Source organism: Propithecus coquereli, unplaced genomic scaffold (genome assembly GCF_000956105.1).
Source record: "Propithecus coquereli isolate 6110/MARCELLA unplaced genomic scaffold, Pcoq_1.0 Scaffold15, whole genome shotgun sequence".
NCBI classification, from domain to species: Eukaryota; Metazoa; Chordata; class Mammalia; order Primates; family Indriidae; genus Propithecus; species Propithecus coquereli.
The window spans coordinates 1,477,905-1,492,708 of NW_012139413.1; the positions used below are offsets into that span (position 1 = coordinate 1,477,905).

A 14,804-nucleotide genomic window follows, 5' to 3' on the forward strand; every position below is an offset into this window, starting at 1 on the left:
CTGCTTGCCTCATTACTATATTAATAATCAGCTCCAGCTGATTAGTTCTCCTCTAAACGTGAGTTAAAATGGCCCTATAACTTGGTGTTACACATAGAGTACAACGGTTTGTGATTGCTGCTTTCCTAGGGGGATTTAATAGTTTTTTATTTTTTTGTGCGTACATGACACTCTCTCATATTTTCTGCCCCTAATTCTTTTTCCTTCCCCCAGAACTAGCTCAAATAAAAAATTTTAGCTTTTTCTTTAGGAATGGGGTGGAAAAAGCCATGCCAATCAAGTAGAGAAAGATAAGGAAAACAGGAGTAGGTTAGGAAGAGCATTTTATAATTCATTAATTTACATCCATACCTCTTAAAATTTCTTTTTATGAAAAAGAACTGAAGAATATTAGAAGATCAGAAACTAATAGGAAATCACATACTTTAAAAGATTTACTGCTTGCTTTTTTATAGCTTTATTTACTATTACCAAGTTTCAATATGGTTCAAATAATTAAATACCACAGCTAGGACATTAAAAATACAAACTAGTTTACCAAAATAATTGTATTCTGAATATTATGTACAATATTATACATTTTACATTACATAAAGGGTTTTTATACATAAGGGTAAGATTTGACTTGATTATTGGAAATTCAAAATACATTTAAACAAAACATTCCTATGCATACACACATAGTCATTCAACTGGGATAATCAAAACCATACATGAGTGTGGTTATTAAAAATAAAATTACATTCATATAATAATGGTAGAAAATGAAATTTGTTTTTATTAATTTGAGAGTTTTATTACAAAACCACACACATGAATTATATAACCTAATCCTATATATTTAAAAATCTTTATGCTTGCAACTGAAATATGTCTCTATTCCAAGAGAAATTTTTGATTTTTAAGTTTCTTATTTTAAGAAATTCATTATAATTCATAAGCATTAAAAATGCCTTGCATGTAAGCAAAAAGCCGACCCAATCCCAGCAAACAGAAAAATCATGAGGGCCTATCATATCACCATGTAGTTTTGAAAAATAATTCTATTGTAGAGTTTGGTATGCCTTCATATTCATACTCGTCATCAAAGTGATTATATATTGAGGCACAGAGTTTAAAGGGGAAATATACAGTACTGGAGGGAACTAGATACTGAAACAGTATAACCCTAGGTGACTTCAGAAAAAAAAATTGTTGAGAATGGGTGCTCATGTAGAAAACAGCACACATACACATTAAATTAGTTTTTGAACAAGTCACCAGTCCTTCAAAAAGGTTAATATGTTGATGTGTCCATACCTGGTTTGAACACTGAAAGAATCTGATTAAGTCCAGGATACTGCCATGAGTTTTAGTACTATCTCATTTTTAAATTCAATTCCTCTCAAGCAGAACAGCTGTGATTTTAAGTAATGCCAAACATTTTTCTAACTGATCCAAAAAGTCTGACAGTGTCTTTACTCTGCAACAAAATAGCTTTCCAACTGTATGTCACTCTGTACACGGATCTCATTCCAGGGATGTACAGACTGGTGAAAACTCCATCAGAACTATACGTAAGAACTTCTGAAGGGCAGCAATTAGTAAACTGGCCATTTTCATTAAAGTTTGCACAGCATTTTGCAGTACTCCCTGTTTTTGAATCCCATATTTTATTAAAGGCAAACAACAGAATACCTGGAAACTATTAGAAGACAGAAAGGTAACAATTCGAAACATATACAAAATCAATGCTCTTTCCAACATCACATAATCTGCAAAAAAAGAGATTCAGAGCCTAAGGTTTACTTTATTGTTTTTCTTCTTGCTCATGTTTAGCTTGAATATAAAAGAAGCTCTAACCTAAGTTATCAAAATATATTCATATAAATGTATAAGCATTTCTAATACAAAAATTTTTAAAAAGTCTAAATTCTTAATTTTTTGTAATTAAATATCCTAGAGTTCAGTAGGCAGATTTATTTTTGAGCAGCTTGAAAAGAATCTGTTGGCTGAGCACTGTCTGGAAATTGGGCATAGCTACATTTCGGCTCTTCGATGTGATTTCTCAGCAACAGCAGCCCCGTCTTCTTCCTCCTCTTCCTCCTCCTCATAGTGTTCTTCTCGGCCTTTGGGGTGGTTGTCATCTTGAACTTCTTGCTCTTCTCTATCATTGTTTTTATCATCAGCCTTAAAATTAAAAGAAAAAAGAAAAACTAAGAGATAGGGCATAGAGTTAGTGATAAATAATTCCCTCCTACAAAGTTACTTATTTTTGGAGAAAGAAAACAAGTGAAGAAAAATGATCCGAAAGGCAACAATGCTACTGTCGCTCCTAATCTTCATGTTGTCACAACTTTTCCTAATTCTAGGTGGGCCTGTTAAATTCAGTGGCACCTCAGAGGTATCATTACCCATGGGTGCCTATCCCAGATAGACATACATGTCTCCTACACACATGTACACACACACACTCACACACATCCAAGTGCTCAACAGAAATATACAATATATCCTACACATACATTTTCATCATTTTCACCATAGGTCTCTTCAGCATTATGCTCTAGTTCCCTTTTTTTCTCTTCAGTCAAATCTTCCTGAACCTAAAACAAACCACAGATACTGTATGACACTTTTATCATTTAAACACTTGCAACATTACATTTTGATTTCCAAAAAATTCATCCAAAGTAGCAGAAACAAAATTAAACTAAAAATAAATTTGTAAAAAGATAAAATCAAAGGTTTGATTTATCTATTAGGTATGAAGAAATATATAATATACATATTGCAAAAATCAATGTAATTTATTCTGAATTTAGGACTTTTGTGTTTGAATTTCTGATTCCTTTGAATAAGGCTTAACATTTAAAGTATAACACCTGAAAAACTTCAGCTTATAAAATTAAAAATTCCCCTTTTCCAAATGGGAGAACGATAGAAATCTGAAAGATCTGACAGATTGTAAGTTCTGTGAAGACAGGAATGCCTGCCATATTCAGTTTAAAATCTTCAATATCTAGATGCATATACCATGCATATTGGAATTGCTTAAGAAATATTGTTGAATTAATGAATAAATAAATTAACAGAAGAATTCTCCTCTTTAAAGGCACAAAATAATAGACATTACTATCTATATGCAAGGTAGTAGAAAAGTGATGTATCTATTCTACAAGAACAAGTTTCTCTGGCTAACATATCTAGAAAATAGAGTACAAGCATTTCAATTTCTTTATGAAATAGTGATTTAAACTGCCTCAAATACCTATTTCTCTTTAAGGTTGTAATATGACTTTTCTGTTTTAAGTAGTGTTTCTTTATAAGCACTATTATTACTGTTTCATTGATCCCAATTATTTACCTCAAAATGTAAACCAAAAAAGCATCTGCATATTTTTGCTAAGTAATCTCTATTTAGTGATCATACCTCACAGACATACAGGGTAAAACATTTTCTAAATTGTTAACTATTTTGAAAAGCATACGTATGTCAAAAGGTTTAAGTCAGTTGAAAAACTGCTGATCAGTGAAGCATAATGTTGTGTCCTGGCACCAAAAGAAAAGCCTGATCTCTTCTAGGATAACATAGTATAAGAGTAAATCCTCTTGAATAACAAAAATTACATAATTATTTTGGGGTACAGGGAACAGCTGTTGAAAAATCTGAGAAATGGATGAGGGACAGAAAGTATGTAGGTACTATAATTAAGGAGAAACAAATTAAGTGCTGCCTCAATGTATCCAGCCCAGGTGAGACAAGAATGAACTACAGAACTTGGCCTGTCAGGACCCTACAAAGACGGCTCCTTAAAGATGCCCTAGACAGAGTCAAGCCTCTGTGAACCTCCTCTAACCAGCCCAGTATCAGCTGGATCTAGAGCCCCTAAACTACACTGGTACCAAATAAATATATTTTGAGGACCGAGGCATTGAGCATCTTTTGTATTCACATTTCCTGGTGGAGTGAGCTGAAGATACTGTGTTAAACCTCACAGCTCTACAAGTGGTCCGTGACATCTCTTCTGCCCATAGTCACAGAACCTCACAGTAACATTCCACAGGACACTGGGATGAAAATAATAAAGCCCTTATTTCAGATAATTAAGGTCTAATTAAAACATCGTTAAATTGCTGAAGTGTGTCAACTGACAAAGACATGTCTTCTATATTCTTAGTAATGAAAATATGTTATTTATGAACATTAAACGTGGTTCAGCTGAGAGTGGAAAAGAAGTGCCTGGAGACTATGCAGTATGGGGAAAGAATATATAAATCAGGGGTTGGCAAATTTTTTCTATGAAGGGACAGATAGTACATGTTTAGGCTTTCTGGGCCATAACGTCTCTGTGGCAACTATACAACTCTACCACTGTAGCACAAAAATGGCAATAGACAATATGTAAACAAATAGGTATGTCTCTGTTCCAGTAAAACTACTTGTGAAATAGGCTGCAGTCTGTACTTGGGCAATTTCTAACATGTATTAATACTATGGAGTCAGGTAGACCTGGACTAAAATCTTGGCTTTACAGCTTTTCTGGCTGTATAAACAAAAGGTCAATTGTTGTTAGGAAAATCTTCAAGCATGTGCAAATAAACAAAATCATTCAATAAACCCCTTATAGCCGTATCATCAAGTTTCTAAAGTTATCTTAATATTGCCACACTTGCATCATCTATCACTTTTCTATTTTTTCCCACTGAATTATTCTTAAAACTTTTCAACATTTGTAATTTCACCCCCACATGACAGTATACATATCTAAAAACAATGGACATGTTCTTATATAACCACAATGCTGTTATTACTGAGAAAATTAATAAGTCCATGTATCATCTGATGTCTAGTCCATACTTAACATTTTTCTCATTGTCTTAATAAAGTCTATTTATAGTCAGTTTGTTCTAATGATGATCTAAAGAAAGGCTACACGTAACGGGTTTCACTCCCCTCTTTTTTCCTTAATGATATGGATTTGCTGTCCCGTAGAATGGCCCACAGTCTGGATTTGTTTCTTTATGGTATCACTTAACTCATTCCCCTAGCCTCGCATTTCCTATAAATGGAAATTAGCTTAAGGGTTTGAATGAATTCAGGTTCAATTCAAAAAGCAAGGGTATTTGAGAGGTGATGCTGTATATTTCATATTTTTATCACATCAGGAGGCACACACATTTGTCTGTCCCACATTTAGTTAAAGCTAAGGTTAGATAGTGAGCTCAGATGGGGGCAGCCTGATCCCTCCATGGTTAAGTTCCCTGACCTCTGCTCATCTAGTGACATCATCCTTTGATAACTGTTGCTTAAATCAATTACTTTAGTTAGGGGTTACAAAAAATACTGGCTTTCTAGTTCCATCATTCTTTATGCATTCACTGATTTCTATAAAAAACTGTATATAGTTACCATGCCTAGGACACTTAATTAATTACAATGTCCTTTAAAATCAGACCCGGGTAGACTCTAATCATGTTTCTAACAATACATAACAAGCTGTATGACTTTCAAAAATTTAACTAACCTCTCTGAAGCTCAAATTTCTTATCTGCAAAATAAAAGGGTTGGGTAAAAAAAAAATGATCTTTAATTTTATCTGTGCATGTGTGCGCATGTGTGGTTGGGAAGTCACAGACCCTTTTAAGACTTTGGTATGCAAGTCTTTAGCAAATGGGCATAGATACACAGGAGTTTCAGACTTCCCAAAGTCCATCCACAGCTGTATGTCCTAGAATTATTTTTCTAAATAGTATGATCCTGAAACATCAGCATCAGCTGGGGATGGGCTAGTGGGGGCGGGGAGGCTCATGAAGAACTCTGATTCCTAGGTTCCGCAACAGATAAGATCAAAATCTCCAAGAGTAAGGTCTGGTCCAAGGAGTTGTATTTGTCACAGACTCTTCGAGGTGATCCTTAGCCACAGCAAAGACTGAGAACTACTTCCTCGAGTAGCAATGGATGCCAGGTTAAGAATGTCTCTGGCTAGTGAGATAACCACCCTTTTAGAAAATCTTTCTTCTCTATTCTTGGGATCTGTTGTAGAAAATTTTGCTTACTTACCAGTTGTCAATATAATCTTATTTGAAAATCACTGATTTAAATTACTCTTTAATTTAGGGAATCCACAAATGAAATTTTTAAAAATTTTCCAGACAAATAGAGAATAGGCTCTTAGATATACATTGTTGTTTTAGTAATGTATTATTCACATTTGGGGCAAAAATAATTCAAAGTCATCTTAAAGGCATTACTGAAAAGGAATAAAATGATATAAAGTTTCTAATTAATCTTTAAAACATGCTTAGACTAATAACCAGCAGCCAAATGTTATGTTTTCATAATGTAGGCACACGAATTATATCTCTCACCTCACCCCTCTTTAGTATCCTGCTAAAGATGACACAATACTTTGTCAAAGATTTCCCAGCACTGTTCCTCATTACTCATTTTTATCCTTTGAAATCTAATGTTTTAGGCATTTTAGAAATGAGCCCTGTGTGATGAGACAAAGTTTAACAAATGATCAAAACAAAATAAACCTGAGTCTGAGATGGGCTTTTGCTAGCTACCCTGTCCCTGTATGTATTAACACCTTTCCTTTATATAGCTAAGATGTTACAGGACGAGCCAGGACCAGAAGGCTGAACCTTAGTAGTCAAGAATGCTAGGATCCAAGAGGTGGATGGAATGTGACAAATGAAAGGGCTTCAGCAACATTAGCTATGGTGAGGGACTTGCTTGCTGAGTAATGCTTAATAAGAGAGTTTCTGCCACTCGAAAGCTTCTTGCCATGGTGATTCACAGGCTGGCAGTCCTAGGTAGGCATGTGTACACAGTTGGCCACTGAAGGTGGACAAAAACCTTGTTCTTGCTCTCTCCTGAGTGTTCAGATCAACGTTTTCAGTTACTCTGGGGAAATTAAGGCACTCACATTTACCAAGCAGTCATTTAATCTATATTTTTTTGAACAATTCAATAATTTTAAAGCATACACAGCACTTTTTAGCAATGTCATAACTTATGTTTTTTGCTTATAAGTGGATAAAATATCTGGAATGTAAGCAACATGAAGACGGGATCATGATACGAATGCCTTTCACTCTAATAACCCTGAACAATAAACAAGGAAAGCTTGTTAACAATGATCGTTTTTATGTCTTAGATAACACTGCTGCACTTAAGAAGACAGGGTAGTGCAAATTTCCTAAATCACACTTTTGGGTCTTCTACTCTTAGAGGTCAAGTCTCTAAGTCAGATGTGCTGTACCTCTGAACAGGTATAACCCTGGCAAGATGCAATTCCTCCCTAGGAGCAAATGCTCACAGAAGTAAGTCTGACTGTGGGATGGAAGGGAGGGGAACCGAAGGCAGCAACAGGCTTGCATCCCAGTGCTTAGCTGTGGCAGCTGTGAGACTCTGAGGTTAATGGAGACTAAAAAAACAATGCACAGTTCCATACAAATGTCTCATACACATATGAACGTATCAACAACACAATGCGTGTTTCCATCTACTATGTTCCCCTTTGTTTTCTCATTTTGCTGTCACTGACAGCAATTCATCTCTTACTAGAGCTTAAATGGTATTTGAGAACCTCTCAAAAGATGACCTGGGAATAATGGAAAAGGTGGGAAGATGCAATAAGTAATCATCTCAGAAATGACCACAAAAATACAACACAGCCTGAACAAGGGACACTCAGGGGGCAGAGAGGAAATTTACACCAGGAATTAGAAAGGCATGCACGGCTTCCACTGGGAGCTCATGTGGCAACAGTTCTAAATGACGGGGGGGTGGCAACCTGGAGCCTATGCAAGAGGGGGTTAGAAAGTGGGGACAGAGACACAGCCATACAAATTCTGGGCAGGCAACTAGGGAAAGAGAATTGGGATCTGGAGCTAGGTGCACCAAGAGGAAAAGAGCCCTGTCAGGTCAGCAGACTTCACGGGGAAGGAGCAGCGGAGTATGGGCAGCTGCTGAGTTTAGGACGGCACTGAGCCAGCACAACCTCCTCTGCCTTGTCACCGTGTCTCCTTGCCTTGTGCCGCTCTGTCTTTCTTTTCTTTCTATCCTTGATTCTCTTGGATCTCAGGATTTCACACCTTTACCTTAACTGATCATAGTACAGAAGTGAAAAAGAATCAGTAAACACTGATTAAAATTTTATGTTTACCCTTCTAAATTTTTAAAAAGAAGCCAAGGTGAACCCTTTCTCTTTTAATCCTTCAAAGATTCCTGGTATCTGACATAATGAAACAAAGTAATATTAGTCTAGACATCCTGTTACAAGAGAAGCCCGGATGATTATCTTTTTCTTGCCAAATGTCTTAACATTCAAGGCTGCTAGTCTCTCTAATGTTCTCTTTCTGATAAGACAGCCAGGGTCTTGATTAGGATGAGAAAAGAGAGAGAATAAGAAGATCAAGCCAGGTACAGTGCATGTGACTAGAGATGTTGCCAGTGGCCTTAAAGAGCAACATTCTTTTCTGTTTTTCTGGTCTAAGCACAAATGTTAGCATTAGCTCTGAAAAGCCGAGAAAAGCAGTAAGCACAAGAAAGCAGACCTCGTCAAGGGACCCATGTGTGTGAGTGCAGAGCACGTGCTTTCTGTGCAGGATCACAGTGGTGGGGTCTGTCTGTGCAGTCTGCCGTACGTCCATCCTCCCATGAGGCTTGCCTTAGGGACACAGCCACACATTTGCAAGACACCTGGCTAAGAAGCGGCTCTGAAATGAGGCTTTAATTTGGGAATTATTTTCTGGTCCACAGAGAGACTAAACATGGGATCATGGCCTAATCCATATCTTACTCCCAAGTTTGCAACTGTCCACACAGTAGAGGGCTGTGGCAAACTGGTTACAGCACACAGCATTCACCCATTAATCACAGGAATGTGGCACCATGATAGATGCTACATAAACTAATTAATAACATGCCAGAAGTTTATAATAAAAAGCAAACTAAAATGAAATGTTAAGAAATTCCACCCTAATGCATTTTATTCAACTGTGCTCTTTACATATTTTGCCTTCTCTTTATTGTTAAGTTTAATTAAAATACTGAATTATTATGAAGGAAGAGGCCAGAAGGAAAGACTGTACAATTTACAAAAATGTTTACAGGGTGTTAAGTGGACTTCATTCAACAGACACGGTGGGGTAACCCCGTGAGGTAGGCACTGGGAAGATATTCACAGAGCAGGTCACAGGGGTTAGTCCAGATGCCCTCAATGTACAGAGGGAGTCAGGAGAAAATACTCTTACAAAACATCACATAAATCTAAGTCCACCATTCCTAAAAAGCCAAATGTTTTCTCAATTCAAAATTTCTGGTGAAGCTGGGTGGGTAGCGTATGCCTGTACTCCCAACTACTCAGGAGGCTGAGGTGGGAGGATCACTTGAGCCCAGGGGTTTGATACCAGCCTGAGTAAAATAGTAAGACTCTGCCTCAATTAAAAAAAAAAATTCTAGTGAGAACCAGAGGGATAGATTCTATTACTCTACTTTTGTTATCTTCTAACCAAGTGTCTCCACTGCCATGGGCCATCTCCCCTTTAAATCACCCTTTTTTATCCTGCTTAAGTCTTCCCGAACATTTCTATAGAAGGCACGTCAAACTCAATACTGCTGATGTTTGTTTAAGGTTAGTGTGACAGACCAAGCAATTTGATCAGTCTCTTGCATTCAGTCTCACTACCTCCTCTTCGCCCTCTTCCTGGTATTGTTCATCAACATTATCCTCCTGCTGGTCTGGATTTCCTGCCATCTGTTGAAACAAAAGGGGAGGCTCATGTTACTGTACGTTGGAGATGCCTTTTGCAGTACCCTGGGACAAAGAATAAACATGCCACCACGAAAAGTGCACTTTCAATGCATCTGTGGCCAGGAAGTGATGAATAATGATTTCCAACACAAAGCTCAGGATGTCCGTTACCCTCTTTCATGCTCTCTCTCTCTCTGAGTGCAGGCATATCATTGTGTATAAAATCATCAAAGCGGCAAGCCTTCTGTCAGTGTAGATTATGACTAACCTTTTACATAAATCAGGCATTTATTAAAATACCCCGTTAAATCCACCCTTCGTAGTGGCATCTGCTTACCACCAAATGTTCCTCCATTTCTGCATTCTCTTGCTTTTGATTGCTTTGTTTTTGCTCTTCATTTTCATCTGGCAAATTTTCTTCTCTCACTTGCTCAGCTTCCTCAAATTCATCTTCGCCTTGATTATTAGGGTCATCTGCTGGGTTTATATCCTCTACAACTGCCCTCTGTAAAAGTTTAATAAAAAGCAACCACCACTTCAAAACTGAGGATCAAGTTTAATTTCGTTTGAAAGGCCACACGCTGGCGGAAAATGAAATCGTCCTTCACTAGATTGTTTAGATCTATCCTTACCAAGACTCACAAGTGTCAAGCATCCCACTGTCAAATGGGAAAACTACTGATTTATTTGTCAGAGGTTGATGAATCAGAATGAAGTACAAATAGCACTTCTTTTCTGCAGGTGATTTTAAAAAGTTCTCAAAACTCTACTGACACAAGTAATGTGAGCATAACTAAATAGATAAGAAAAATACCTAATAAAAGTCAGAGGACCAAGTAGGCAAAAAAAAAAAAAAAAATCAATACTAAGTTAGATGTGAGATTTAGATGGGCAAATAGTAACTCCTTTCACTGTTATGTTGATTGTTATACAAACTTCCCTGTGCAAGCAATTTTTAACATGTAAGCAGGTGAAGAGTAGTTGAAGGAAGGGAAAGAAGGCCCACAACAGAAAGGACTCATGAAGTAGATCTGAAAAGGAGATGAGAAAAAGGCTAACTCAGAAGTAAATGGTCAATTTCTAATAGGGATCAAATTTCTTTATTAACAAATACTACCATGAAACAGAGAGATGCTGAATTTGCAAGGAATGGGAGGAAAAAAGAACTGAGCCATCCAATTTTTGGCAACACCCCCCTATTACCTCCCCAAGTAGTTCTCAGTTATTGTGTTCAACAAATGCCCTTCACACATTATCAATCTCAGAACTATTTCAATTTTCCCCTTAAGCTCCCTAAGCACTTTCCAAATAATACACGTTCTAATATTCAGATTCAGATTTTAGAGCCTGAACTGAGCAGGAACCGGGATGCTTGTTGGGAGCTTCCCCAGTCTCTCCCAGGTCATAAAGGGATACTTGGTAAAGCTGTAAATGCTTCCAAGAGATGCTGAAGCCACAGAGGAGGATTTAGTCTCTATCAGTATTCTCCAGACAAGATTCTACTTCAGTTCACTCGAGAGCCTTGAACATGTTCAAGAGCTCACTACAGTCTCCACAGATCTGTCTGCACATCCTGGCCATAAACTCCATTCAAGTGCAAATGATACTTTTCTCAGGAATGTAGATAGGGACAAATCATCACCTTCACTCTGAACTCTATTTTCTCCACAATCTCTTGTCATATGAATTTCCTTTGATGCATTATCAATAATTTGTGTGGAAATACAGGAAAAAGTAACACATTCTCTTTTTAAAAAGTACCAAATATCTTTTGCAAAAGTTCTTAAAAATGTAAACACCAGCCCAACTCCAACCAGGTAATAAGGAAGGGTTAACAGGCATGGTTGTTACATTCAAATAAGATATCAGATGCGACAGAGAGAGGGACAAGTGGGCTTAACAATTTCTAATTAAAAGAAGGCAAGGTAGAAAGGCCAGTGTCTCCCAGTGTGTTCCCCAGAACAAACAAACATATGATAGGGAAGTAAAGGATCATACAGTCAATAATCAAAGCCTACAGAAGTTCCCGAATAAGTGACTGGATACTCACCTTCCCACCCCCATCCCTCTGATGCACACGCACAGGCTTTTGCACACTCATTTTCTTACTCTCATACACACCTGCTCTCAAGTTCTTGCTTGTTCCTGAAAATATTTCAGGGCTAGGGTTCCCTGGAGCATATTTCCCAAAATGCTGAAGCAGGGGATGGAAGGGCAAGGTGTTCTGCCACATCTCAGTGCAAGTTAAGTGGAAACGCCGTTTCCCTCGTGGGGGCTTTAAGCAGCTAGCAGGAAACCTCTCTCGATAATTATCAAGGAAGAACATGGATCCTCCTTTTAATCCAACAGATCAATGTAAACAGGGCCCACATGATAGCACAGACTGAATGTTATAAACATGGTAGTTGATTTACTAGCAAAAGATGAAAGAGAGCTAAAATAACTTGTAGAAGCCTTATACACAAACACACAAGAACAGGCTCACTCAGCATCTGCTTGCCTCACTTATAGGCAGGGCCGAGGCCCCAGACCACACAGCTAAATTGGGGGTCTCTGTCCTTTTTTGGTAAACACAAAAAACAATGCTGGTTATTAATTGTCTACCTATTTATATTCTAAAATTGATGCCTGAACAACTCTTTCGCTGTCTCAAACCATACATCCTTATCCTTGTATTTATTAAAACAGTCACTGGACTGTTGGGAGATTACAGAGTCACACAACATCCTAAAGCCCTAGCAGACCGCCCAACCTGCTTAAGAAAGGTTAATTTCCTGCCGCTGGTCCCCCCTCCAACTTCCACACTTGCCTCTCACCCGTCTCAACCCCAGAGTTACTACATATTTCAATGCCTCTCAATTTTGCTTTTCTAGGTTTTCAATTTATTAACTGAAAAATCCTGTGATTCTTTTTCTCAGAGCAACATTTAACCCAGTCTCATCATACACATACACCACGGTTTACAATTAGAAACACTGCTCATATGTAATTATGCAAGCCACCTTCTTTCTGTGCTGATGAAGTAACAGACATATCTGGGGCCAGAGGCTGGTGTCAGGCAAATTTTCAAGTTTCCAAGCATCAGGACCAGAAGAGAGGACACTTACATCCGCCTCAGATTGCGGGTCGGCTTCTTGGGGCCCTTGTTCATGAGGCTCATGTCTGTTACCTGGGTCTCCCTCTGCTTCATCTTGGTGCTGGTTGTCTCTTTCATAGGCTAGCAAATCAAAGGAACTAAAATCAGCCAAAACAAATCAAACAGGAGTCTCCCTTTTCAATTCGAGGAAAAGCTACCAGTGCACTTTCCTAGACACTATAACACTCAATCTCTTCTCCACCTCCATTAACTCAGCATAAGTCTTATGTCTTGGCTATTCTGAATAAAGTTATGTCCTTTTCCCAGACTGTGTGTCTAAAGAGATGGTATGGGTGAGTGATTCCACTCCAACCTTGTAAAACAAATATTTATAACACAGGGTGCAATTTTCCCCTCTATTATGTAAAACAACAATTAAAACTGTCTCAATAAAAGAAAGCCCAGTTAACTGGACACTGTTAAAATAACCAACTAATTTTTGGTAATATCAGAGGAAATAGCAAGGTTTCAAAAGAAGAAATTGATAATGTTTCAGGAAATGAAAGAAAGAACAACCCCATCTGTGGAGCTCAAAAATAAATACAGCCCTTTGCATGTTTTCCGACATGGTAATGATGAAGACCAGACCGTCACGGCACAAATACAGCACATATATATATACTGACACGGACGCTTACTTGTGCTCTTTGAAAAAATTAGATAAAGAGAATTGTAAGAGCACAGAAAGAGAAGAACAAACCACTTTTAAAAATGAGGTATAAGAAGAAAAGTTAAGTATATGGAGAGTATTTAGCCTAGAGAAAGTAAGGGTACCAGGTAACTTACCATCAAACTTCAAGTGCACAAAGAGATTTACTAAATAAAGAAGGGAACAAACTTTTCTCTAGTCTTACTGATAATACAACAAAAAAGCTTAAAGTGCCACAGAGGAGACATAAGGAAAACAATTTTTTGACTCCAAGGGCTATAAAATATCACAACAGGCTATTGAGGGAGTTTGCATAATCACTTTCCTTTAGATTCTTTTTAGAAAAGGATACACATCTAAGTGTTAGTGGTGCCAGAGACACAGTTAGTTACCTTCTGGTTCTATTATCACAGTAAGTAATATTTGATAAATTACATATTAGATGCTTATCATAAATGAAAGCTACCATTGACTTAATTTGAAAAAAAATTTAAGACAATGATGAAAAGACTTATAAGGTAAGGAAAAAATGTGGAAGTTTCCCAAGGCCTAATAATCCTATGATAATTTGTCAGAAATAACTATTTTATATACAAAAAGCTTAAATTATGGGGAAAGTGTTAGAGAGGAAAGAGATTATCTTGAGCAGTTTTCACTACCAGCACGCACTCTTTAGGAGGATTAAGAAAAATGCAACAGCAACAACAAAAGACACATGATTCACAAATCTCCTTTGCACTTAGGTACACACATAGCTCATTGATATTATATAATATTACCAAGTAATTTTATTAAAGCATTTATCATCTGTCTCACCACCTCCTTCCTCTTCTTGGATTCCCTGGTCCTCAGCTCCCTGAACAATATCATTATCCATAGTATCATAATGACCTTGCTGCCTACAAGGGACACAAATATTATATAAATTCAGTGGCAGAAATTAAGCAGAACAGTTTGACATAGGTCATTTATCTTTAAAGACAGCAATAAACACAATTTTCAACATTTTTTAAAAAGCCATAAAAACATTTTTAAAAACTTTTATGTACACTGTTAGGTTCCAGGTACATTTTCAAAAGATCCCTTAAAAAAGTAAAATATCATTCGGTGATAAAGTTAGCACGAAGCCTGCTAGGCTACTTGCAGACCTAAACTATCACTTTTTAAGCAGAAAAAATATTATTTTTAAAATTAAATATTTTGTATTTAATTCTCAAGTAGTCGTCCTGCCTTGGCTATATAACCAATATGAGCCCCTCAATTTCATGGGTCA

At 37.2% G+C, this 14,804-nt stretch overlaps 1 protein-coding gene across 6 annotated transcripts in view; it reads right to left on the minus strand.

Moving 5' to 3' along the window:
* Positions 1-424: 424 nt before the first annotated feature.
* GOLIM4 (golgi integral membrane protein 4) overlaps positions 425-14,804 on the minus strand; it is an 86,792-nt gene continuing 72,412 nt past the window's right edge. For 2 of the 6 annotated variants that reach the window (XM_012640223.1, XM_012640220.1), the window contains 6 exons: positions 14,351-14,430; positions 12,854-12,963; positions 10,084-10,251; positions 9,681-9,749; positions 2,505-2,585; positions 425-2,169 (listed from right to left, as the gene is read on the minus strand). In XM_012640223.1, the coding sequence (XP_012495677.1) occupies positions 2,020-2,169; positions 2,505-2,585; positions 9,681-9,749; positions 10,084-10,251; positions 12,854-12,963; positions 14,351-14,430 (658 nt within the window). In that variant the 3' untranslated portion in view covers positions 425-2,019. Of the gene's footprint in view, positions 2,170-2,504; positions 2,586-9,677; positions 9,750-10,083; positions 10,252-12,853; positions 12,964-14,347; positions 14,431-14,804 lie in introns of all 6 variants that reach the window. The other 4 variants (XM_012640222.1, XM_012640217.1, XM_012640218.1 and 1 more) reach the window with 3 other exon arrangements.